Below are 26,494 nucleotides of genomic sequence, written 5' to 3'. Positions count from 1 at the left end.
ACCGGTGCAAAAGTATGGGCACCTCAACAGAAAAGTGACATTAATATTTAGTGGATCCTCCTTTTGCAAAGATAACAGCCTCTAGTCGCTTCCTGTAGCTTTTAATCAGTTCCTGGATGAAGGTATTTTGGACCATTCCTCTTTACAAAACAATTCAAGTTCAGTTAAGTTTGATGGTCGCCGAACATGGACAGCCCGCTCTCAAATGATCTGAAAGCAAAGATTGTTCAACATAGTTGTTCAGGGGAAGGATACAAAACGTTGTCTCAGAGATTTAACCTGTCAGTTTCCACTGTGAGGAACATAGTAAGGAAATGGAAGACCACAGGGACAGTTCTTGTTAAGCCGAGAAGTGGCAAGCAAATAAAAATATCAGAAAGGCAGAGAAGAAGAATGGTGAGAACAGTCAAGGACAATCCATAGACCACCTCCAAAGAGCTGCAGCATCATCTTGCTGCAGATGGTGTCACTGTGCATCAGTCAACTATACAGCGCACTTTGCACAAGGAGAAGCTGTATGGGAGAGTGATGAGAAAGAAGCCGTTTCTGCAAGCACGCCACAGACAGAGTCGCCTGAGGTATGCAAAAGCACATTTGGACAAGCCAGCTTCATTTTGGAAGAAGGTCCTGTGGACTGATGAAACAAAGATTGAGTTGTTTGGTCATACAAAAAGGCGTTATGCATGACGTCCAAAAAAAAAAACAGCATTCCAAGAAAAACACATGCTACCCACTGTAAAATTTGGTGGAGGTTCCATCATGCATTGGGGCTGTGTGGCCAATGCCAGCACCGGGAATCTTGTTAAAGGTGAGGGTCGAATAGATTCCACTCAGTATCAGCAGATTCTTGAGAATAATGTTCAAGAATCAGTGACGAAGTTGAAGTTACGCCGGGGATGGATATTTCAGCAAGACAATGATCCAAAATACTGCTCCAAATCGACTCAGGCATTCATGCAGAGGAACAATTACAATGTTCTGGAATGGCCATCCCAGTCCCCAGACCTGAATATCATTGAACATCTGTGGGATCATTTGAGAGCAGGCTGTCCATGCTCGGCCACCATCAAACTTAACTGAACTTGAATTGTTTTGTAAAGAGGAATGGTCCAAAATACCTTCATCCAGGATCCAGGAACTGATTAAAAGCTACAGGAAGTGACTAGAGGCAAAAGGAGGATCTACTAAATATTAATGTCACTTTTCTGTTGAGGTGCCCATACTTTTGCACCGGTGAAATTTTGGTTTAATGCATATTGCACATTTTCTGTTTGTACAATAAACCTTATTTCAATCCTGAAATATTACTGTGTCCATCAGTTATTAGATATATCAAACTGAAATGGCTGCTGCAAACACCAAAATATTTAGAGCTAAAAATGATTAAGATTAATAGGGGTGCCCAAACTTTTTCATAGGACTGTATAGTCATGTTAGCAGACCCATATCCCGTACCATCACCAAAGCTGATCATTTTTACTCACCTGTCCAGGTCGCCTTCCACTGCCTCCTCTATGTACAGCATCCTGGCATTCTTCAGCATCAGCACACCCTTGAGGTGGCAGCAGAGGGTGGCCAGGACTAGAGCATGGACAGGAGAGTAAAAATTATCAACCACTGGGTCTTATCCCGTGGGTGGGTTTATTGAAAAAAAAAAAAAGTCATACTGTGTGTATGGGGTATAAAAGGGGGTCAAAATGTGGGATCAAACTCTGGGGAAGGGTATGAGGGAAAAAAAAAAAGGGGGGGGGGGGTCGTATACGACTGTTGTGTGGGGCCCATAAAAAACATTTGAGAGATTTGATGCAACACCTCTCTGCATTTGGGTATCCTAATACAGAGACAGAGTGAATATACCAAACAACATCTCATGGTGCATCATGGGAATTTTAGTTCTTTAAGGTTCAAAGGCATTGTGAAAGTCCACAGGCCACTAAGGGGAAGAGATTCAAGGCAGAAGTTACTAGCAAGAGACACATTCTGGATTTTCACACTACCAACCCGAACACCAGAAGGTAGGACTATAAGACAGCATGCAATCTATGAATATTAGGGAAGTTATGTGACTCCAGCTAGTATCTTAGCAGTAACATGTCGTGACCTGTGACTTCTCAGCACAAGACACTGCCATCGCCCTTATAGAATGAGCTCTTAGGTTATTAGGAGGGGGATGTAACATTCAGAGATTTTAATCTGGCTTTTTAATCCAGAGAATTGCAGTTTCAGACGCTTTTACCCTGAACAAACAGGTTTTGATGTTAAATGAGCCTGAAACTTCCGAGTATTTTAGAAACATTCTTCTGACATCTAGTATGGAAATCCGCTTCCTTACCACTCGTGGAGTCCGGACAAAGATGGAAGCTAGATTTACTGGGAAATATAAAAATCTGAAGTCACTTTAGGCATAAAAATGGCGTCTGATGTAAAAATTATTCTATTACACAGGTCTGTGACTAAAAAGCCGTCCATGTATTTTTGTGTGCTGAAAACAAAATTTTGAAAAAAAAACTCCCAGACGTCAGGATTTGCCACAAAATGTAAAACTGTCTTCAAATTTATCAAATTACACAGGTCTGTAAAAAAATTTTCTCAAGAGCAGTTTTGGTTATTCCACGTAATTTTTGGGTTTTTTTGGTGCGCTGAATCCGAAAATGACCTCCATTTTGTCATAGGACATCACATTTCCTGACAATTTAGATAACCATGTTAAATGAGGGAATACCTCAAAATAAGTGGAAATAGACTTAAAAACATTATTCCAGCAGCTACTGGAAAATTAAAAAAAATTTAAATAGATACCAATAAAATTACATTAACAGACATCATGGTCATGTGCATCACAGGTTAGTATCTCCATGTGCCTCATAGTAATAGCAGTTAACCCCATCATGTCCCTCACATTAACCCTCTGTGTGCCTCACATAAGAGTTACTGATATGTGGGACATATATTGAGGTAATAATTAGGCATCTTCATAATTAAGGTCCTTTATTAGTACCCCCATGTGTCTCACGTATTAGTAACCCTTATATGGGGCACACAGGGGTTAATATGAGGGACATGATGGGGTTAACTGCTATTAATGTGAGGCACATGGAGTTACTGAAACTAAAATAACCCTAATTGCCTGACATTACTAGGAATAGTAACTCCAGCAGGTACCTGTGTGTTCTACTGTCACTTTATTCTAGCTTCCTCTCCTCGATGCAGGGCAGCAGCAGGGGCCTCCCGAGCTTTCATCTCTCTTGGTATATCATTGCTGTAGCACTAAAGGACCTCCCCCTTTGTTTAATTTATGCAGGTCCTTGCCAGTCCAACCCCGAGTTGGACCCTCATTCGAGTATAAGCCAAGGGGGGCTTTTTCAGCATAAAAACTAAACATAAAAAATACTCAAGTGTATACGGTATGTTTTTGATACAAAAGAAAAAAACACCTAGTCATAAAAGGGTTTCCAACCAAAGATTATAAAAGGCCCATAGACTAAACATGTTTTCCTGTGTCACGGTATTAATGATATTCGTATGAGATAGTCCATCAGTATCAGATAAGTGGGGGTCTGACTCTGCAATCTTGCCTATGAGCTGTGTAGGGTCTGTGCCCCTCGTGCCTGCAGTTTACACAATAGCAGCTTTATCTCATGTTAGACCACCACTTATCTGATATTTGTGGCTTATAATTGGACAAACAAAACAAAAAAACTACCACATAGCAAAGTTGTGTGTATTTTATCGGTTTTATTCATACACACATAAAAAAAAATTAAACACACTATACAAATGGTATTTCATAGCAGATTACATTAGGTCCATTCATACTCATTGTGCTGCCAATATAACTAGGGACTAGCTCCATTGACATCTGTTGCCCGTACAGCCAAATGTACTGATTTAAAAGGAAGGAGGTGGTAGCATGCAAACATCTTTTCTGTTTGGGTACAGGCTACCCTCAGTTCTTAAATTAAAGCGCACTGGTGTCCATATATTCATATTTACATGCTTGAAACGGTGTCAGTCCCGAGGTTGGCATTTGGGCGTCCTTTTCATCTTGTGTGTGATTAAAAAGTGTTGGACCAGGTGGCAGCATGTCCGCTCCTATGAAGTTCCTGTGTCACCATTCTTTCCATCACACAACTATCTGCAGAGTGTCACACAATGACATTTAACCAATCAGGCAATTTCTAAATATACGTATAAAATTTTCATTTCATTCAAGCCAGATAACTGTAAGTGTCCTTTTCTCCGTCCACACGCTCTAGATACTCTTTTTCTATTAGGATGTCAATACATTTCTAGGAGGAAAAAGAAAGAAATGTGAGTGGCTAAAAGTAGCAGGCAAAAATACATGACCCTGTATGCGCCTTGCAAAGCTCTAGATAAATACAATGCACTGTAGCTGAATCTCCACAAGGTGGCAGTGTCTAGACATGGTAGTTTTGCATGGTAGTTTTGTATATTTAAATACAAATATTTCGACACTAATCTTTATAGCTTAGACTCACATCTGCGATTATCTCACCATAGTTTGGGAGAGCAGAACCGCTAAAACAGCAGACACTCATGGGCCACGTAGAATATAATGGGTTCTGCTGAATAGGTGTTTATTTTTTTTTGTCCTTTTTATACTAAAAACATTCTGCCGCAGAAACTGCTGAGAAAAGTCCTGCACTAAGGACATGGTGGCTCCCGCAGCAGGGTCTCTAATGGAGACTGGTGCAGATGTGAGCCTAGCCTTAGTCTGTGACAATTATGCCAGATATCAAGATGTTTTACAGTCACTTTCATGGACCCGAGCAGGTTGGGCAGATTTTCAGTTAAAGGTCACCAGCCCTTATATTCTATCACTCATGAATATTTGGAAGTAAGGAGGACCTTTCAGCTTCCGGACTTGTCTTTTAGGAAATAACTGGGTGCAACCATTGCTCTTCTCAAATTGGTGTGCTCATACACAGTGATGCAGTCAGCAGTGACTGGATGGGATCAGATTGAAGGACAATCATTCTGGTTAGGTCTACACAAGCCCCATAAGTCACACAACCAATAATCTGGGAAGGGGGGGGAGGGGGGTTGAGCCAAGAGTGGCTTCAAAAGGAAGAGTATATATAGGAAGAATATCTAGGAAGTCCTTATTCTTCTCCTTTCTGCTTAATCCACTACTGGCTTTGGATATAAAACCAAAAAAAACAAAAAACAAAAAACCCTGTAACGTGGGGCCTCAGCCTAAATACACACTCTTGCAAGTGTCCTGCAATGTGGTCCATGTTGGGATTGCATTGCAACCTACACGTGGTTGCAATTTTCCAATTGATCATCATTATATGATATTGCACAGACTGTAGACATGCACAGACTGCAGTAATAACAGTCATATGAAAGTAATCTAATGTAATAGAATCGATGGGCATCAATTTTAGATGTGGGGTACAACTGTCTGAACCCCTGCAGATAAGCTGCCACTTTCATAGCAGAGTACTGCAGCAGTGTCCTATTCAATTGCAAGTAAACGAATAACCTCTTTCATTTCTGGAACTTGTTCTTCCAGATAGCTGAAGAGTGTTGACCGTGAAGGGACAGAATGATGGATCACAAGAAAGTTATTTGCTCAATTACTATTTCAGTTTCCTTTAAACTCCCAGGGATAAACCCAACTCACTTTGATAACGGGAACACGTGGTTTGAATCTTGAGGACAGCTGGGTCAAAACTTCTCCAAGAAGCTGCTGGTGTTTTAGGACTTTCCTCATCTTCATGATTCTTACAATGGCAGCCTACTCAAAAGATAAGCCAAGGCAAATGAAAGATTGGGCATTTTCCACATAGACTTAAATGCTTTAACAATGGTGGTCACTGAAACTTGCCCTGACCTAAATGTTGACTGACTGCTATGATGTAGCCAGTTGGATATTTTCCATTATACAAGGCCTAAACTCTTAATTTATAGGTGGTTTTCCATCTGCAGAGGCGTAACGCAAAGTTCCTATATTCCTAATATTTAACGCTAACACCACTTACCATGTGCCATCTATAAAATTGGCATCTTTTCTTGTTGTGAGGCCTTTGGGCCCTTCAGACTCTAGGGCCCAGTAGTATATGCTACCTTTGCATCTCCAGTTATATATACCCTATGTATCTAAGATAGTATCTACAGGATATGCCATAAATGTCCAGTGGATGCCGGTACCGCTTACTACCTCAAAATCAAGGGTTGGGGACCTCAATACTGCAACCTCTGCTTGGTCACACATGCACAACAAACTCTATTCATACCTAGGGGAGTTCTGAGAAAGCCAACTGAGCATATCTGGTGGTTTTCATAACAAGTGAACATAGAAAATTGTGCATGAAAACCCCAAACCTTTCAGGTGGAAATACCTGTTTATACTACATGCATTCCTGTAAATTACACCTTGATTTAGGTGAATCTGACAATCTCTGCTTCATATCAATTGTTTCAACTCTGATATTTCCAAAGAGATCACCTAGAGTGGACTTTACAAGATTTGGGACAGAAGGGGACATTACCTGGATGAGAAGTTTGCGATCTTCCTCAATGTTTTTGTGCGTTGTCTCCTGCTCCTGCTTCTGCTCTGTCTTCATGGGGACATTAATGTTCACTCTAAGCTTTTTACTGCAAAGACAATAAATCACTATCTATAAAAGGATAAATACGACAATGCAGATTCCAAAGAGTGATGATTAGAGTTGAGCAAGTACTGTTCGGATCAGCCAATCCGAGCAGCACGCACGCATTGAAATCAATGCACGCAGCCGGCACGCGGTGGGTTAAGAGGCCGGCTGCCGTCAAACCGGAAGCACCAGGTGCTTCCATTCATTTCAATGCGTGCGTGCTGTTTGGATCGGCTGATCCGAACAGTACTCGCTCAACTCTAGTGATGATGTGTACCCCGCAACACTAGGAGAGAGGACCCAAGCCACCGTAGTGGAGAAGTGTAAATGTAGCAGTGGTCAGATATACATAGTGCGGCTTCTTTGAAGTCTATAGGACGTGTGCAGGCAGTGAAGTACAGCACTCTGCGGCTTTATTTCATCACTATGGGACTGATTGAGCCAGAAGTGTGCAGGTATGTGCGGCTCTGAAATAAGAGCTCAGGGCCCTCTATTTGTGAGGATTCCAGCAATCACACCTTTATCGCCCCCCCTATCCTGCACATGGGTGATAAATGAGAATACTTTCAATGGAATAAGCCCTTAAACTAAAACATTATGGCAAGTAGTAAATACTACTCCCTCCTACCAGGAACCATCAGATATATAAGAAGGTAGCAAGTCGTATGAACCTACTTTTTATAGCCCAGGTACAGTTTTATTAATATGTCCGGCCTCAGTTCCACTTCATCCACATTTGCGTTTTCATCTTCTAACACCTATAGTTTAATAAATAACATTACAGTAACATTAGATTTCCTTAAAACGGGAAAGAAACCGCAAATACACATCTTCAATTTGTAATTAAATAGCATATGATGAGGGTGAAGATCTTAAGAGCAGAATTAATAATGGAGGATGATTTTGGTCTCGCAATAACCAGTCACACTATGAGGAGAGAAAGTTCGACTGGAGATATAACCTTGCAAGTATAAAATGTATTGAGTTTTTATTCGGCATCTTCAGTAGCTTGTTCCCTTCTTTCCCTTTGTCCTATTTTACATTTTTGCAGGATTCTATTAATACATTCCATTTTAATGCATGAAATTAACACACTAATGACTCACCAATAGCTTTGACTTCAATAATATCTGTAGAACCTGCACCAGAATGTCCTGTAAAAGTAATATATGTAAATGAAATTATTAAAGTGTCATTTTAGGTATACAGATATAATATACACAGATTAAATCAAGATCAAAATCCCCTAAAACCTGAAAACTCCATTTAATAAAGATTTTCGTTCTATTCCATGTGAATCACTGTAATAGTTAGCGTTACACTGGTTTGAGCGCAGTTGTAATTCCCTGCATACACTTAGGAGCAGATCTACTATTGTCGTAACAGCTAGACTTTGGCATAAAATGCTCCAATATAGGTAGATTTAGCTTGAGAAGTAAATAAAATTGTGATATAAATTTAGAATAGACAGACACAACATGTACCAACTAGATCATCCAGCATCAGCCACTGTGATAAACCTGGTGCATTTACAGACCACCTTTTACACTATTAGTGAATGGGAGCCATAGTTTTAAGGGATAAAAACTAGAGATGAGCGAGTACTGTTCGGATCAGCCGATCTGAACAGCACGCTCGCATAGAAATGAATGGACGTAGCCGGCACGCGGGGGTTTAAGCGGCTGGTCGCCGTCAAAGTGGAAGTACCAGGTGCATCCATTCATTTCTATTGAGCGTGCGGTTCGGATCGGCTGATCCGAACAGTACTCGCTCATCTCTAATAAAAACACCTTCACCTTCCTCCATTAGCTGAGCATTCATTTCTGGAAAATAAATTAATGCAGCACCCTGCAAGTTTTCCCTTTTTGTATTTTTCTTGGTGATGTAGCCATATGAGGGCTCGTTTTTTGCAGGGATGTGATTAATTTTGTAATAACACCATTTTTGGGTGATTATAACTTAATGACTAAATTTTATTAACTTCCATTCATCGTACAGCATAAGTAACATTTTGCCTTTATTCTATGGGTTTGTACGAGGATGAGGATATAAACTCATAGATAGAATAAACTCATTGGGGGGGGGGGTTTGCATCACCTTCTTCTGGGAGGTGTAATTTTTATTTTTCTGTTGACTGAGCATGTCGAGGGATTAGTTTGTGTGGGACAAGATATGTCTTATAATGGTACTGTTTTTCTAGTACATATGACTTTTAGACTAAAAGCCCCACGTTGCGGCTACATTTTTTTTTTTCTTGCAGATTGTGTTTTGTTTTTCTTGAGCGAAAACCAGAAGTGGATTGAGCAGACGGAAGTATAAGAACTCCCTGCAACAAAATCTGCCACAAATAAATAGCTGCGTCTCTGCAACATGGGGTCTTAGATGGCTTTTTTTTTTTTTATGCAAGAGTCTGAAAAAAATACCGCCAGAATTTTCTTTTCACAATGTTCACCAAGTCAGTTAAACGTTAAATAGGAAAGGGGACAATTTTACACATTTTTTTTTTTTTTTTGTACCACTCAAGACTAGACTAGACTAGAACTAGTGATCTTTTGATTGCTGGTCCAGTAGCATAGACTGCAATACACTTGTATTGAAGTATATACAAAGCTTTTTCTATACACTGTGATTGGGCAGGATCAAACAGGTATGTGCTTTAGCATATCTAGGGTCACTGATCAGAACCAGGCTGATTTTAATACAGAACTGCCCTGGGAACACAGTGGAAAGACCGCTAATGGGGGCAGTATACTTGGGAAAACCCCTTACCAAGCTTGACCACAGCATCTAAGCGGTTAACACAATTAGAGCTCCAACTGTGGGTGCTAGCTGCATGCTACAGCTAACAATCACTCCAGAAGCTTCTGTCATAATGACTACCCCTTTAGTGACAAAGTAATTGTAAGGTGCAAAGTAGTAAAACATAATAGCGAATGCACAATCATACTGACCCACAGCACGAAGTTCACATGTAAAAACAAAACCTCAGCAAAAAAAAAAAAAAAAAAAAAAGTGATCAATCCCCCAAAAATGATTTGAATTGTACCATTTTGATCTGTGTGCTGTCTGTCAGCTGCTGTACTGTGTAGGCATCTTCTGTATTATACTGAAGGAGGATGGCCATCTGGAACGTGGAGGCCTAAAATACAAACAGAAGCCATGTAAAACTTCCACACAGAAAACAAAGTAGTCACTGGCTCGCTAGATGTTCTCACAATGTGAATACCCACCTGTAAGGTATATCTATTTTTAAAACAGTTGGTAACCAACTCTCCTTTGGACAACTGATATAACCAAGTCAGTTTTCTCCCACTGTGCCGGCTGGCGTAAAAAGCTGTAAACCTCTGATAACTTCTTTCCAGCTGTAGAAGCAGACAAGACGCAGATTACAGAAACAAACATGCTAACTTACAGACCACAAGTCTACCCAAATGACCATGGCCTTTCTTCAACCAACACCAGGAGGACACTTATGTGTGAAGCTTTGTCTACAAGAGGGGTTTCTAAAAGGCATGATCAGACTATGGATTTTTCAGGCTGAAAAATCTTAACCCACTTTAATAACTCTCAGGGTATGTTCACACAGAGGAAAAAGTTTCAGAAACCTTTTCCGCCATGTGAACATTCCGTGCGGCGAGCCGAGACGCCGATGCAGCATCCGCATTCCGCTCTTGTTCAGGCCCAAATGAATGGGCAAGATAGGGCATATCACTTCTTTTGTCTTTTTGAAGTCAATGGGAGCAGTTTTTTGCTGGTGGATTTTGAAGCGGATTCTGCATCAAAATCCGCCTGGAAAAAAAAACAAAAAAAAACAAAAAACAAAAAACTGGTGTGAACTAGCCCTCAGATCTCCACAGTGACGTTGCAGCTTAGTCTCATTTCAATGAGTGTAGGACACTTCTGGTTTACCCAAAGAATTTGCCTCAAAAACACAGCAACGGATACCAACAGATATGTCAGGGGGGGGGGGGGGGGGGGGGGGGGAATCACTTTCAATGGGATTTGTTCTGTTGTCCATTAGCGTCAGTTTTCATCAAATCCGTCACAAGTCCATTATTTTGGCGGATGTAATGGAGATCCGAGACATTTGGTCCCTTCAAATTTGCAGATGCATGGCAGATGTGATCTGTCCGTTATTTTCACATTAATGTCTATGGCTAATGAACGAATGTCTCTTATACAGTCAAGTCGTTTATTGTTTTTGTCCGTTTTTTTGTACACTCAGCAGATTAAACATATATATATATATATATATATTTTTTTTTTTTTTTAATGGATCCGCTCATAAGAGATTTCCAATGGTAATGTGAACGCTTCCTAAACCTGCTCCATTCTTCCTGTTCTCCATAAATTTCTTTCCGGTCTTTCTTTCCGGATTTTCCAGCCTTTCTAATGTACAGGTTAAATAACGTGAGGACTTCAGATAAGTGCTTGCAAAAAGAGTGAACAAGAAATACTGATACAGTAATGGCTGATGCCAGAAAGCACTTACAGAATATAGTATATGATATTAAAAAAAAAAAAACAAAAAAAAAAAAACACATGGCTGACAGTTTGACAGGACTTACAAAGAATGGCTGAGGCTATAAAATATTCAGCACGGCTTTTAGCTTACACTGAAGCAAAGCACATTGTGAATTATGCAGGAATCATGTTTTGTCCTGAAATGACTGCATGTTACTGTATGCAAGGTGCTCATATATTCATATCACCAGTTACACAACATGAAAGGTCAAAGAACTACAATACCTCAGAAGGTAACGCAAACGTGCAGAACTGCTGAAAAGGCCACGATCCAGAGCTGAGAACCTGTATGCTGAAATCCACTATGAAGGAAGAGAGAACAGAAAGAAGTCTTACACTTAGGTCACCTCTTCTTTCAGAGGTGTCATACACTGAATGACAGAACTATATTATACAGAGGAGCATTAGGGTATGGGAAGGCTCCTCCAGAGAACACGTATACGTTTGTATGTGTATGGCGGTGGTAGGTTCAGTCGCAACTTCTAACAGTAGAAAACCTTAAAATCTGTCTATGAAGTAGGGCTGGGCGATTACGACCCAATTCGAAATCACGTTTAAAATTGACCATTTTATTTCATTTGTGACTAATGAACAACTATCTTTTGACATGCCACTGAATTTTGGTTTGTTATTCATGTATTCGTAAATCCCTAACAACTCTATGTGTACATAGGATTGTAATTATTGCATGACTTTCTCTCCCTATACATATATATTTTCTTGATTGATTGAAGTGCTATTATGCAATTACTGAACATATACTGAAATACACTATGTACAGATGGTTTCTATATAAAATCTTTTCGTTGTGATAAACAAGCATGTGATTCAGATGATACTGTGACCTTTGCTTTTTGTAGATGTTTTTAATGTGATTTTAATTATTTTCTTGATAAATAAGATTGTGATTTGATATGTTTTATTTCTGCACTGATTCCAGATAGGTTTAGGTGATTAATTATGGGAATCATTTAGCTGTTCTATCGAGTATAGAGAATTTGGTAGGTTATATATCCATTCACTTCTATGTAACTGATGAGTCGCTGTACTGAGCCATCACTGTCCTAAAGAAATCAGAGTGATAACCATACATTATGCACTACCGCTCCAATGAAACAGAGATCTTGGCGACTATGGCATTACCATAAGCAATCAGATACTATCATCCCTATCCTATTGCAGCCAGTCACTGGCCTCAATGGACTAGTTCTGTCCACTGTTAGGGTTAAGGTATGGCCTCAGCGATCACTTGGACAAGACCTTTCAGGAGCAGAGATGTGGATGTACTGGGATGAAGTGATTTATCAGGCCAGTAGTTGTTCGTTATTTTATGTAATTTCTAACCCATAATTTCTTTATTCAAACTATTAAAAAAAAAAAAATCCCTTTATGACCCCAAACAAAAGAATTGTCAGAAGCTGACAAGTTTTGTGGGACCAGCTAAACAGCAATACATGCTTCCGAATGAGCTGCACACGTGAGTATAAGAGTAGCTGGACGTATAGCAGTCAGCAGAATGTTATTAAATGTGTATGGACACCTTTCCTGTATTGTATGGGTGATGTCCAGTGTATGACAGGGGGAAAGTATTCTACTAATCATATTATCCCAAATCTCCTATACCAGTGGTTCTTAACCTTGTTTGAGGTACCGAACCCACCAGTTTCATATGCACATTCACCGAACCCTTCTTTAGTGATAAATCAAATATGACTTTTTTCCGAATTCAAGACATAGGTATATGTTTTTTTTACTGGTAGACAAAATGAACCATGCATATGGCCTAGGGTTCGATCAAACCCTGGTTAAGAGCCACTGTCCTATATAAAAGAGCTGCTAGCAACATATTACAGTACTGGATACGCAATACGGTTACAAGACAGATCTAGTCAGCCTATACTGTCACTTCCATTACTTGTAAGATGCATACATCAGTAAGCTGAGTGCACTTACAGTCAAGTGGTTCAGAATTAGTCAGGTGCTTCTTAAACTGCTCATTCAGGTCTTTGCTGACGCCAATGTCTTGAAACATTCTCTGCAGTTTCGAGGTATATTCAAAACCACATGCTTGCTGTAGAAAGAACATAAAAAATGTGAAGGCTACAAAAAAAAAAAAAAATAAATAAAATATTTTGAAATATCAACTTTGTAGATTTACTAAGCAAATCAAATCACAGCTGCAAGTTGTGCAAAAAGCAGCAACATACCAAACAGATTATCTTGACCGTTTTAAAGAGGTATTGCCAACTGAAATGATATTATGCAACGAGATGTGAGCCATATTTTGGCATGAAATTCTAGTATACCAGTAAAGCAGCCATGAGTTGATAGTGTGTGTTTAGCATTGCAGCATCGGAGTCCTCGGACTGGATCTGTCCAAGGACAACACCTGCAAGGAGTGTGTATATTCTCCCTGTGTTTGCATTGGTTTCCTCCAACACTCCAAAGACATACTGATATGGAAAGTAGATTGTGAGCCCTGTATGGGACAGTGATTGACAATGCCTGTGAAGTGCTGTGGAATATGTTGGCGCTATACAAATAAGCTAAATAAATGACACAAATTCTGCACATTGTGCAACTGTAACTGCTCATATAAAACAGGTCTATGCTAATCTTCAGTATAAAGAGATCACTGCATTTGGGTGAGCAATATGAGGACCTCACAGAAAAAGTGTCATACGTTTTATAGCTGCCGCACTTTGTATCACGACTCAGCCCCGATCCCTTTACTGAGACTGAGCTGAAGTAGAAGCGGTACATGAGAGTGCTTCAAAGAGAGTGCTAAGGAACTTCAATTGATAACCTCTCTAAAGGTTACGTCAATTAAAAAGCATAGAAAACTCCACAAATTCACCTCCAGCAACAAATAAATGAGGATCCAAAAGGGCCCTATGTGAATAGAATAGTGGTGCGCATGGTCAGACACACTTCTATGGAGCTTTTAGAAAGGCAATTTCCACAGAAGTGAATAGAACCGTGGCCAAATATGTGCACACGACTATTTACATTGTGCCATTTACAGACTCTAGCTTTGTAGATGTTCTTAATGCTAAACGACCCCTTCAGGCAGTTAAAGAGTGGGCCAGTTTTCCTCCAGACTTTATCAACTCTTTTCAAATGTCGTTGCAGAATAAAGTTAAGACCCTGCTGGTGCTCCAAGTCTCACCTTAAGTTTGGATATCATGCTTGCTTCTGCATCATCACTGGCACTGTTCTGATGAACAAGTCGTTTAGCAAGCATCTTTGCATAGAATTTCTGAAACACGTCTTTGTCTTCAATATATTTAAAAACCACCATCTGCAAAAGGAGGAATGTTCTAAGTTTCATTGCAACTCAAGAACTTAGAAAGCAAAAATACAGAAAAAAAAAAGCTCAAACAGAAAGTGAATAAAAGTAAATGAATCTGTATGCATAAAGTGTATGTCCTCTCTTCCCATATGCATCATTTGTATAGAGGAAAGTTTCTAATACACATATCCAAGACTCTTACAACTTGATTGAGTGTATCTTCTAATTCCGCCTCTTCAGGGTTCTTAGAGCTATGATAGAAAAGGAATATACAGTCACGCTCAGACTGGGAGGAGAACACACTTCCATATGAGCAGTATTACTGGATCTATACTCACCTCTTCTTCAGTAGTGAATCACAATAACGGGCAAGCAGCTCTGGAGATTTGCTGGAAGACTGGGCCATTTTTGTCACTGCGTTGTTATTTATAAATCGGCCACAAGCCTAGCAAGATATTAATAACTGCATATAAGAAAAATCTATACTGTATTGCCAGCTTAATGTATATATATATATATATATATATATACATATATATATATATATACATATATATATATATATATATATATATATATATATATACACACACACATACACACACACACACACACATACATACATACATATAAACCTACCTTATCTAGTGCAGCCACAAATCCAGCATCATTGTTAAAAGCAGACATTACTAGTGCATTATATTTCTTATGGACATCCAAAACGGTCTGTACATACATTTTGGGATCCTGAAAAAAAAAAAAAAAAAAAGCAACAAAAATAAAACTACATTCTTCTTAGCAAAAGAAATTCACAAGTGCATTAAATTATCTAACAATCTGTAAGTTATAACCCCGGGATACTAAATGTATGCCCCCCCCCCCCAACACAGACAGCCCAGGCCCTGCACTAGGTATAAGTGTACCAATAAGATCTGAGACATTTGAAGGCCTATCCCCTTATCGGCACATCAGAAAAGGAGCGGTTACTAGGCATGCATACTGTTCTCCACAGTGGTGGCCCTGTTCTAGGAAACCATAAAAATGAAGCCACAACCTGTCAAAAACGTATTGCATGTATACAGTTGATTTGCAATAAATGCCCCAAAATGAGAAGTTTATTTTAGCACTATATCTGACATGAGCCTCAGACCAGAAAAGGTTATGCACCCTTCATTCTATTCTATTGTACTGTGCTGGGACAAAAAAATACAGTAAACTGGCCAAGGCTTGTGTTGTCCTGGCAAAAAGTAAGGAATAAACGCAGAGTCCTCTCTGGAGTGTGAAACTAGGCAAGATGCCATCTACATTTTTATGCAAACTGATGAAAACTATAAAAAAGTTATAGTACTACTAATATAATGAAAGTAGTTCAATTTGCTTCATTCTATTTTGGGTGGAGGATCAGACAACCATGAGGCAAAAGACTTCCATACGAAGAGATTGACAAATGTCAGCCATAAGATAACAATGGAATGCAGTAAGGCAAATGCCAAGAGGGAGGCAAATTGAGGGGGGGGGGGGGGGAGGTACAACTTCCTGAAGTATGCACAAAGTGGCAATAAGATGAATTCAGTCAAATATGCTACACACGCGTATTTCAGAAAGTTAGCTAATCACATGTTCAGGAAACCGTATGCTGTTGGCCATTTCAGCAGACGGACATGACTGGGCAGCTTACAAGGATTTTGTACCTCTGATTTTCATACTGATCCTCTAATTTCAATGGCCACCTCAGGCACTTCTTGCCCAAAGTTTATCTACCGCTGCAATTATTGGGAAACAAGGCCACTTTAAAGAGTTAGCATCACCGTATACTTTTTAAGGCTACAATGATGGAGGAAAGGGAAATACTTGCATTTTGTGCTGCTTCGCCACATTTCTCTATGGCAGCAAGTCCCTGATTGTGGATGTGGGTTTCTAAAAGCTTTTTCAGTTCTCCCAAGCCATCTTGAATTCTTGATACAAGATTGTACATTCGCCCCAAATCTGCAATACAAAAGCTTCATGAGCAATACTCCCCAGATACAAAACAGCATGTAATCTATTTACGGTGGCACCTACATCTCTTCATTTAGAACTCGATAAGAAAATAAAAAAAAAAAAAGTAATGACACGGGGAAATCCTGTAGCTGTGATATCAGTGATTAACCAACCTTAAAAAGAGGCTGTCCCACTGTTGTCCTGCTCCATGTTTAACCAGAGCAAAGCAAAGCTGAATGTGGACAGGACTGTGGTGGTCAGTGCATCCATTCACTTCAATGGCTGTGCCAGAGATAACTAGAAGTACAGCACTCAGCAAGCTTCAGCACCAGATCCCCCTTACCCTCATTCAGCCTGGCTGCGCTCAGGTCGAATGTAACGCGGTACAGAGGACCTGCTGAGTTTACTTCGTGGTGCATCCCCTTTAACGCATACCTCCAAATATAACGCCATTCATACAGGAATAGTAAAAGGTGGATACTTTGCAATATAGCTTAATAAAGGAAATCAAATCAATAGCACATTAATTTAAGAAACTTTACAATATATCTTAAAGCTATTTATGATTTTTTTTTTTTTTTTTTTAAATAACTGGAGGTACACTTTAGGTAATCTGAGTCACCACAAAGCATACGTCAGCATGCAAACAAGAAAATTATGGGGTGCCAGGAACCAGACTCTCAACTACCAGCTAGTAGAAGCCTACCGTAATTCTAGATTATCAATAGTAATTTCCTGGAAACCTCTTAAAGGCTAGGATACAAGTGATCAATGGATTAATGATAGCAATGGAAATACAGCATTTACACTGAACCAAGTAACTGAAGCATCTACAGGAATCATGTAACACTTGTAGTTGTCACCAGAGAATGTTATAACAGCACAGTATGCAATAAGCTACTGGCAGACATGCAAAACGGAAAGGGTGAGGTAGCTGTGACTAGGGGACCAGTTATAATAAACAGCATTTATTGGCTATCCATTTTACCTGCAACTTTAGGTTTCCACTTGTTGGAGAAACACCAAGTTCTGCTCTAACAACTAAAATGCTATGCAGACTAAAGGTTCATTTACACTTATGGATGAAAAGCAGAAAACTCATCAGAATATAAAACAAAAAAGTCAAGCTTTCTTACACATTTTTGCCTTTTTCCTCCCCCAAGATTTAAGAATTTTTTTTCTTGTTTTCACAATGAGAAATTTGGATGATAAAAGGAGGGGGAGGGGGGGAAAACACAATTCATCCCATACTGATTTGTTCTATTGGAAAAAATACTCTGGTTTGTTTGTTTTTTCACCATAGACAGAACGACTACTTGATCCATTAACCAGCGATTTACCTTCATTTTTATCTGCGTCTAGCAAATTCTGGAATTCTGTGTGGAAAATCTCCAGGTGCTTTTCAATCAGAACTTGCTCACACTTCCGTGCTAACTCATCCTGTGTGCTCTCATGGAGGTACACCTGTACTCGTCTCTGTTCCTCTAGAAGCCGGGCTTCTGCCTATGGGTTTAGAAATAAAATTACACATCACTCACATTATCACAGATTTCACTTTGGTCAGTACGCAAACAGTGAAATATATATATTTTTTAAAACATATTTCTGATGAGAGTTTGAATGAAAGTCTTAAACTCTGGTATCTAAGGGTTAGCAATCAGAGATGTCTCTTATCACGGGCACTGCTGCCAGGTCTTTGCTATGTAAAATAGATATCCCACAGCCATGGTATACATTCATATTAATACAAATTTATCTCAGCAGCAAAACTAGTCATGTAGAACAAATTGGCCCCTGCCAATTTTTATAAAGGGCAGGAAAGGGTAAATCAGGCAATGTCACCGAGAAATTCCTAGAAGTCTTCAAAGGGGGATAATGGAAGTTGTCTGCTTGAGAGAGCTCTACACAGAACAGATGAGAAAAGCAGCCATCCAAACACTGGCAGCACTGAACTCACCTTCTTCATGTATTCTGTGACTGGGTTCTGCTGTAAAAATTCTGTGCTCTCTCTTGTGTAGAACCTCTCTGTGTCAGCCAAAAACTGAGACTCAAAAGACTCTTTGTACACAGTCAACGTTGGGCCTTTGGCAAACGCATCATCTTCATTCAAGCCCAGCTCCACTGCAAACAGACAGGGACAGTGTTAGTCCATGGCTCCAAGTAAGCTTTGTACTAAGTAACCCTCAGACACAATATCCACATTCACCAATAACTACTAAGCTGGGAGAAACTTGGAATATCACTTTCTAGGAGGAGAAATAGATTTGTCTGTCAAGCACCAGTATTCTTCACAACAAGAATTAGAGTGGTTTAGTGCTTTAAAAAAGATAAAATGAGAATGAATATATATTTTAGCACATATATATTATACACAGAGATGAGATTGTGTTGACCGCCAGCTAATCTCCAGAGTAACCCTCATGTGCAGCACAGACAGCAGCTAGACTGACTCAATAAGGATATGTTCACACAGCCGAAAATGAAGAAGAATTCCTCTTCATTTTCCGCCGCCGGCATTTTCTCCGCAGTCTAGCTGTGACAGGATGCTGATGTGACGGCCTTCCATCGTGGCATCCCGCTCCTGATTAGGCCCAATCTGAAGGGAGCCTTGAGCTGCGGAATCCACGGCAAGATCAAGCAGGACGTCTTTTTTCCCGCCTCCGGCTGCGATCTCTGCCTCCATTGAAAACAAAGGGAGGAGGAATCTGCTCCAGATTCGGGCGCGGTAAATTCCTTTGTGTGAACACAGCCTAAAGGTGCTGGTAGGTTTTCTCAGGTATCTGGAGCCATGCTACAGTCCATCCCACATTTGCTGGAGGGTGCCTAGGGGAACATTCCAAAGTGAACACGATAATCAAGATGGTCTCACAGATACTCAATTAGGATAAACTTTGGGGAACCAGAAGGCCAGAGAAGTGCTTGTAAGTCTTGGTCGTGTCCTTCCAACCACTGTTGGACATTTTTAGCTGTGTGAAAAGTTGTATTACCTTGCTGGAAGACAAACAGCATGTATGGGTGTATGATCTGCAAGACTGAATTAATACCCAAACTAGTTCTGAGTTCCTGCTACACAAACAAGCGTGCCGAGAGAATGGCATGAAAAAAAATTCTTCAGACCATAATGCTGCTGGGGGTAACAGGTTGTTTGTTCTCTGTTGTTTCCTACCTGACACTTCAATTTCAAACCATTTGCTGAAGCAAAAAACATGACTGCTGATAGGCAATGGGCTGTCTTCTCCAACTCGGTCCAATTCCGTTACTCTTGTGCAAATTTATGTCATAAACACAAGATGCTGGTCCCATCTTTCTCAAGAACAGAGATTTCAGTTCTTTGGAATGCAGTAGGATGACTAGGACAGAACCATGCTTGAAAGGCCACCATTTCATCCACCGGGACCAAATTCTCTGTTCTCAAGAGTCAAGATCCGTATCTTTAAAGGCATCTCTAAGATAGAGATGGGAAAAGGTAGAGTCTGCCATTGACAGGGACACCTCAAATAAGAGAGTAAAACAGACATTGCTGCTCATAGCATCTAATTGGTGGGTATAGTTTCAATGCAGACTAGATTTCTCTAGTCACCAGTCTCACATGTAAAGCATCTGTGAAAAGACTTAGACCTTAAGAACATGACTGACGTTTTTGACAGCTCTAAGGGATGTTAATGCTAGTTTTTAAATGCAGTTCTGCGTCCGTTCAGTTCTTCCATTTTTGGTGGCAGCAGCTCAGCTGTTTGGCAGTTTTTAACAGAGAAAAAAAAACAAAAAAAAACATTTCATTGAAATCTTATTTTTACCTAACCCACTGATCCATTTTTAACAGATGTACAATGAACATAAATCCATTTTACAACAGTTATAAAGCGATCCATGGATTTCTATTGGATGCAAGCGTCCATCAAAACAGATTAAGATCAAGCATATCAGATTTTTTTGAAGGCAGTGAACAACGGAGCATCAAAAAAAACAAAAAAAAAAAAAACCCCAGATAAATTGAATTCAATATGTTCTCAGAATAGATGTTATGTCATGTGAATTAAGCTTTCTGACAACTAATCCACTTTAGAACCATATACAGACACATGGAGACTTTATGATATTTTTTTTTTGTAACTTGTATCCATAACGGATCTTCGGACAGAAAATAAAGGTCAAGGTAGAAGATAGTTTCAGTAAATTAGAGCCTATTCTTTGTGTATTGTCAAACTAAACAAATTGTAATGCTTTGGGTCAACAGTGACATTTTGCAGTTTAACAAAATGTTTCATTACAATGGCAAAATATTTCAGAAAGAGAAAGATTTGTTAAGGTGAAAGTGTTATTCCCAAATCAGTCTTTCATGGCGGAGATGGGAGTAACCCTGTCTCGTCTCCCTGAGGTGGTCAAGAGTTAGAGACAGTCAAACCCAGTGGTATACTGGAATTACAGGTACAGCACAGAACAGCCGAATTTGACCATTTCTGTACCTCTCAACCTAGTAGTCAGGAGGAGTCGCCTGTTCATGACAGAGATTGGACTAACCCTTCAGTTTGAGTTCCCTGCTGCATGTGAATATCCACCAAAACCACACATATGCCTACCATAAGATTGTACAACTCCACTTATCAGCCTGGTGTTGATGGTTTCTCCATTCCGCTCCTTCTCAATCAGTTTCAGGACTGCATTTGTCACCTAAGCAGTTGGATAGAGAAGATTTCACATCAGAATGCAGATCTGACAGTTCACTAAAAATCACAAAAGAAACAAAGGGGGGAAAAAAAAAAATAAAAAAAAAAATTTGTTTTGTTCACCTACGTATATTATTTAGCCCTGTTCGATTCCCAGGGAAGAATAGTATGTAATCAATGGTGCGAGCACTCATCTGCTGCAGCTTTCATGTACCCCCAGCTGATCACGATCATGTTATTGCCAGGATTCATACACCAGTCCCTAGTTTCTACATAAGTCTATGTCAGGCAGGTCACTCCATCAATAAGACCAGTCAGAGAACCCATTTTAGAGCTCAATAAAAGTGAAAGATTCAGTGGGTAAGTCTCAGGACCATTCACTACATAAATCAGCATGCTCTGTATTATAGGGACAAAGAACAAAATCTATCCCTAGAGTGGGACTTGAAGATAATTTAGGTTCACAATCACCACCAGTGATTCAGTTATCGGTATCCTGGTTACATACTGAAGGGAATGGACTGATGTGATTATATAATTGCTGCCTTTGCACAAGTAAAAGAATCCTACAAGACAGCACTCCATAATTACCACATCCCTATTTAGTACCCCACTACAGCTGTAGTCAGTGTAAGAAATCCAGGAAGGATTAAAACACATCCCCAGTGCAGCTGCAGATCTGTGTCCGACATACTGTAGTTAGACAGGAGTATGAGCTGCAGGTTTTTGCACAGTTTTCCTTCTCCCTGCTGGACTCTGTAAATGTACATGGTATTCCTTTAAAAGGGGTTAATGCCATGAAAAGTATTCATCCTCTATCCACATCTGAACCTACACCAGGGAGGTTGGGAGCGCAGAGGTCACACCACCCATTCACAGGATCAGTGAGGATCTCAGCTGCTAGACCCCTATGGATAGAAGAAGAATACTTGTTGTGGCATTACCCCTTAAAATAAGAACCGCGGCATGCCAGATGTGGAAGATACTTTCTGCAAACCCATGGCAATAATCCATACTTGTTAAAGATCCTGCTGCGAAATCCACAATGCAGAACCGTGACAGGATTGACAAGGTAGAAATGTATAAAAATCCACAGCCGAAACAGCTTTGCAAATCGCAGCGTGTCCGCGCTGCGATTTCTTCCGCAAAGTGGGCATGGGATTCGCATGAATCCCATCCCCTTTACTTGCACTGTAAAACACTGCGATTTTTCCTGCAGCGTCTCAGCTGCGGGCAAATCGCGTTGTTTCCGTCCCGTGGGGCCCCGGCCTGAATGTATTTTTTGCTGCTAGGTGGGTGAGCCCGCACCCTTGGCGAAATTCACATACAAACTGGATTTCCGTTTTTCTGTTCTAGTACAGGAACTTGGCATGAAAACATTTGTTAAGTGAGATACCAACAGATCCTAAAAGTACCCCATGGACTGTAATTGGGTCAGTAAGGTTTCAGTTCTGCTGGACTTCTGCAATGGGGGCCCCTAAGGGAATGCTCACACGGCAGATAATGGATTCCATGTGTGAACATACCGCGCAGCTAGCCATGACAGAATGCTGATGCGGTGCACCGGCATCCAGTTGCGGCATTCCGCTCCGGATTAGTCCCAAATGAATGGGTCTAATCGGGAAACAGTCTTGCGCCGCTGAGGAGTCAGCAGCGAAATCCACGTCAAGATAGGCCTCGCTTCTTTTTTCTGCTACTAGCTAGCGGAAAAAAAGAAGTGGCTTCGAATGAAGTCAATGGGAGCTGTTTTGGCAGGCGGATTCAATGTCAAAATCCACTGCCAAAAAACGGTGTGAACTAGCCCTAATGGATCTATGAACATATTCTTAGAAAGCAATGTGAGATTTTTCTGGTATATTTATTGTTTTGAAATATGGCAAAAGATTTACTTTATTTTAAAGAAAACTTTTACTAAAGAAACCTGGCTGCTTAATGATGCAAACACAACAGGGTGTAGGGGGAGGGGATAAGGACCCACAAAATAACCAAGCCAAATGCATTAACCTGTTTGTTCAGAGGACGGAAGAGGCAATCCCTCCAGGTGACTAAGGCAAGCTAGAGAGAGGGGGGAAAAAAACAAAAAGCCAATAAATAAATGAATACAACAGTGAGTGACTTTATGCAAAACAATTTTAACAAATGGAGACCCTTACTGAATAAATTTCATATATTCCTTTACGTCCTTCATCACATTCACGTCGAACCCAATGTCGGTTGAGATATGCACAGATCCCATTCAAAACTTTACTAGAAAACCGATAATCTTCCCACTGCTGTGTGTAAAACTTAAGAACACTCTCATCCATTAAATCTTCACCGTCCTAATACCAAATAAAGGTTTGTAAAGGTCAACACATACTATAGGATCTTAAAGTATTACTTTTACTATTTCTAGGTAAAATCTTACACATTACCTTCAGGAGGTTTGTCAAATAACTTTTCAAAAACTCTTTTAGCCTTTTGTAAAGTTCAAGCCCCACGAATTGGGCCCCTCCAGGGGTCTGGCCTTTTTTGGATTTTGATGGTGGTACTCCAGCACCCCGTGCCTGGTTAGACTGGTGGACACTGGTACAGTAGTTATAAACATGACTGACAGCAGGGGTTAAGGAATAAAAGTAAAAACAGAAAAACTGCCAAACACACAAAAATACTGAAAATTATAGAATAAAAGAATTTGAGGAGAAGGAATAGTGAGTGTATTTAAGATGAAGACAAGTTTAACCAGGATTTTATACAGATTGTTGGATTAGGATTGTTTTTCCCACTCACAAGGGGCGATTACCACCAGCCTCAGGGGGCATTCATACGGAGGAAATTGGCACCGATTCTGGCACAGTTACTCACGGCAGAATCTGTGCTTGGGGGAAAAAAAAAAAAAAAATTTAATGTGTTACGCGCAGAAAACTGAACCCATTCAATGGGAGTTTTTTTCAGCGGCGATTCTGTTGTGAGTTATTGTGCCAGAATTAGCACTAACTTCCTCCGTGTGGATGCCCCCTTAAGCGGTTTTTTGGTTTTTTTGCCTTCCTCTGGATCAACACTGTAGGATTAAAGGTTGAGCTTGGATGAAGACACCGGTCGTCAAGCCCATCTACTATAGAAGGTCTTACTTCCATCATTGGAGGGGATATGGTAACCACAGGTAAAGTCTGGATCATTACTGGGTTAGGTAGATAAATTACAAAGAAGTAGAATGAGTACAACGTGTAACCAATTCTACCACCACAAACAATGGGAGGGGGGGATTTATTAGCCTATCTATGCCAGTTTTCAGGCGTAACTTTGGCGCATAGTGATGGTATTGGTACAACTCTGTTGCTGGAGTGTATACTATGATATACATGTAGAGGTTTCTCCTGGAACTCCTGTCAGTAGACTTCAATGACCTCCTGCACCCTCTCATGTCATGGCTCACACAGATATTTCTACATATACGATCTACTGTGGTAACAAGCGTTCAGTGCAATATGTGTCACTTACATATACAGTAAACTACTCGGGTTAAGGGGTTGTTTAAGTACAGCACCCATCTATATGACGTCATATGGCATACAGTGTTTGGTGTGTGTTTGTGGGGGGTTCTCAGGGGCGCCATCCATTTTAAGAGTCTGAGTTCATCTGAATAGACACCATGTAATGCTAACACTGCAGGAGAAATATATGACCACAAGCAGCTGATCAGTGAGGACAGAGAAGACAGACCTGAGGCTAAAGGGAGTGTCTGTGACAACCCCTCTAAGCATTTGCTCTAGTATAAAATTCCATTCCCACATATAAATAGTAAATGGAGAAATGAGAATACTTAGATTGCAGAATTTCACCATGAACAGAAAAAAAATAAAATGTATTTTCTATTACATGGGCAATTCTTCTTGTATACACAAGTATATACACTTGTGAATGACAAAGTGGTGACATACACTAGGGAGGTGGTGCAGCCGTTCTGTGGCTCCCACATGGATAGAAGACAGAGATGACGGGGTAAAGACATAGCACGCAGCGTGTAAACAATATAACAACTGCGCAACGTGGAAGTTTACAAGTCAAAACTGACTGTGAAACACACCCATCTGTGCCTACGTCTACAAGAAGCCTTGTATAACACTAAAGTAATAGCAGATTGCATGCTACACATAACTGAGATCAGGACCAGCTTCTCATTCACTGACAGAAAGCACAGGTCTTGAAAATGGTGAGGAACTAAAATACAAGTGTACAGATTCACGCCAGCACTCGCTCTACGTTTGGGGACTCGGTCTTGAATGCAAGGTGGAAACCCAGTGGACCCCATTATCGTCTATACGGTTTGCAGGCAACCACTTTTTAAGTGGATTGAGTTTCTGGTTTTTGGGAAATCAGGGACAGGTGTGAAACTAGAGTTACAATAAGTTTTAGGACGGGTTCACACCTGCGCCCAGTCTCCGCTTTCAGGTTTGCGTCTTCTGACCGACAAACTGGACAGGAGACGGAAACCAGCAGTCACTTTTCGAACCCGTTGCGAAACGGTTCTTTTTTAACCGGACACAAAGTCGAACATGTAGGACTTTGAGCCTGGTTAAAAAAGAAACAGTTTCACCGCGGAGACCAGAAGACGCTCACAGGCGGACACTGACTGTCGGTTTCGGTCTCCTGTCAGGGTTTCTTGGGCATAAGACGGAAACCCCACAAACCGAAGACCAGGCTCAGGTGTGAACCCTCCCTTAGTGCAGGCTTTTTCACAGTGGCTCAGGCTAGATAAGATTTTGACAAATGAACATTTTTAACCTGAAATTGACAGAGGTAAAAATCCTCCGAGCGAGCATGACTTTTTCCTCTGCCGATTCTTAATTTGCAGCATATCAATTCTTTCTATGGATTCCAAACGCTACAATACATAGGGTCACATCAGTAATGTCGCACAACCTCTATGGAATCACACTATACATGCGCTAGTTTGCTGAGACCACAAGGGACAAGAGGCATATTGTGAATCTGAATAGTTACATTGGCTATGAGATACTTAGGACATGTTCAAACAGTCAGTGTTCCATATAGGGGCTCAATCTAAATTCCCCATTTCATACACACACTATGGGCTAAACTCACGACAAGTCAAACCGCAACTCTGCAGCAGAAATCTGCACCTGCGCTGTATTTCACGAAATGTCAAGGTTTTCTGTCCAAGTGCAGAGATCCATTTCCATTCATTATAATGCAGTGAGGCCATGACGTCTGCAACCAATAAGGCTTCTTCCCTCTCTCTATATAATAAATCCAACTAGATTTTACATTGGGATACAATGAAATATCTCTGTTGGTTTTACCAAGACTGTCACCCTTGAAAGCTAACCTTATGGGAATGTAGCAACTTGAAGAGTGTACAATAAAAACTTTTACAGTAGCCAGCCTGGAAACCAATTTATCACTAAACA

At 40.4% G+C, this 26,494-nt stretch overlaps 1 protein-coding gene across 1 annotated transcript in view; it reads right to left on the bottom strand.

Moving 5' to 3' along the window:
- Nucleotides 1-3,731: 3,731 nt before the first annotated feature.
- CUL1 (cullin 1) overlaps nt 3,732-26,494 on the bottom strand; it is a 53,062-nt gene continuing 30,299 nt past the window's right edge. The window contains exons 3-22 of the mRNA XM_075271255.1: nt 23,498-23,672; nt 23,237-23,404; nt 23,088-23,138; nt 20,997-21,087; nt 18,377-18,540; nt 17,760-17,922; nt 16,295-16,425; nt 15,079-15,186; nt 14,778-14,884; nt 14,642-14,690; nt 14,317-14,448; nt 13,101-13,218; nt 11,373-11,449; nt 9,854-9,985; nt 9,670-9,762; nt 7,730-7,777; nt 7,299-7,381; nt 6,519-6,624; nt 5,651-5,764; nt 3,732-4,289 (exon numbers count right to left, since the gene is read on the bottom strand). Of these exons, the coding sequence (XP_075127356.1) occupies nt 4,209-4,289; nt 5,651-5,764; nt 6,519-6,624; nt 7,299-7,381; nt 7,730-7,777; nt 9,670-9,762; nt 9,854-9,985; nt 11,373-11,449; nt 13,101-13,218; nt 14,317-14,448; nt 14,642-14,690; nt 14,778-14,884; nt 15,079-15,186; nt 16,295-16,425; nt 17,760-17,922; nt 18,377-18,540; nt 20,997-21,087; nt 23,088-23,138; nt 23,237-23,404; nt 23,498-23,672 (2,191 nt within the window). The 3' untranslated portion in view covers nt 3,732-4,208. The remainder of the gene's footprint in view (nt 4,290-5,650; nt 5,765-6,518; nt 6,625-7,298; nt 7,382-7,729; nt 7,778-9,669; nt 9,763-9,853; nt 9,986-11,372; nt 11,450-13,100; nt 13,219-14,316; nt 14,449-14,641; nt 14,691-14,777; nt 14,885-15,078; nt 15,187-16,294; nt 16,426-17,759; nt 17,923-18,376; nt 18,541-20,996; nt 21,088-23,087; nt 23,139-23,236; nt 23,405-23,497; nt 23,673-26,494) is intronic.

Source organism: Leptodactylus fuscus, chromosome 4, assembly GCF_031893055.1.
Source record: "Leptodactylus fuscus isolate aLepFus1 chromosome 4, aLepFus1.hap2, whole genome shotgun sequence".
NCBI lineage: Eukaryota > Metazoa > Chordata > Amphibia > Anura > Leptodactylidae > Leptodactylus > Leptodactylus fuscus.
Note: the sequence above shows the minus strand (reverse complement) of the source record. Positions and strands in the feature narration are given on the sequence as shown.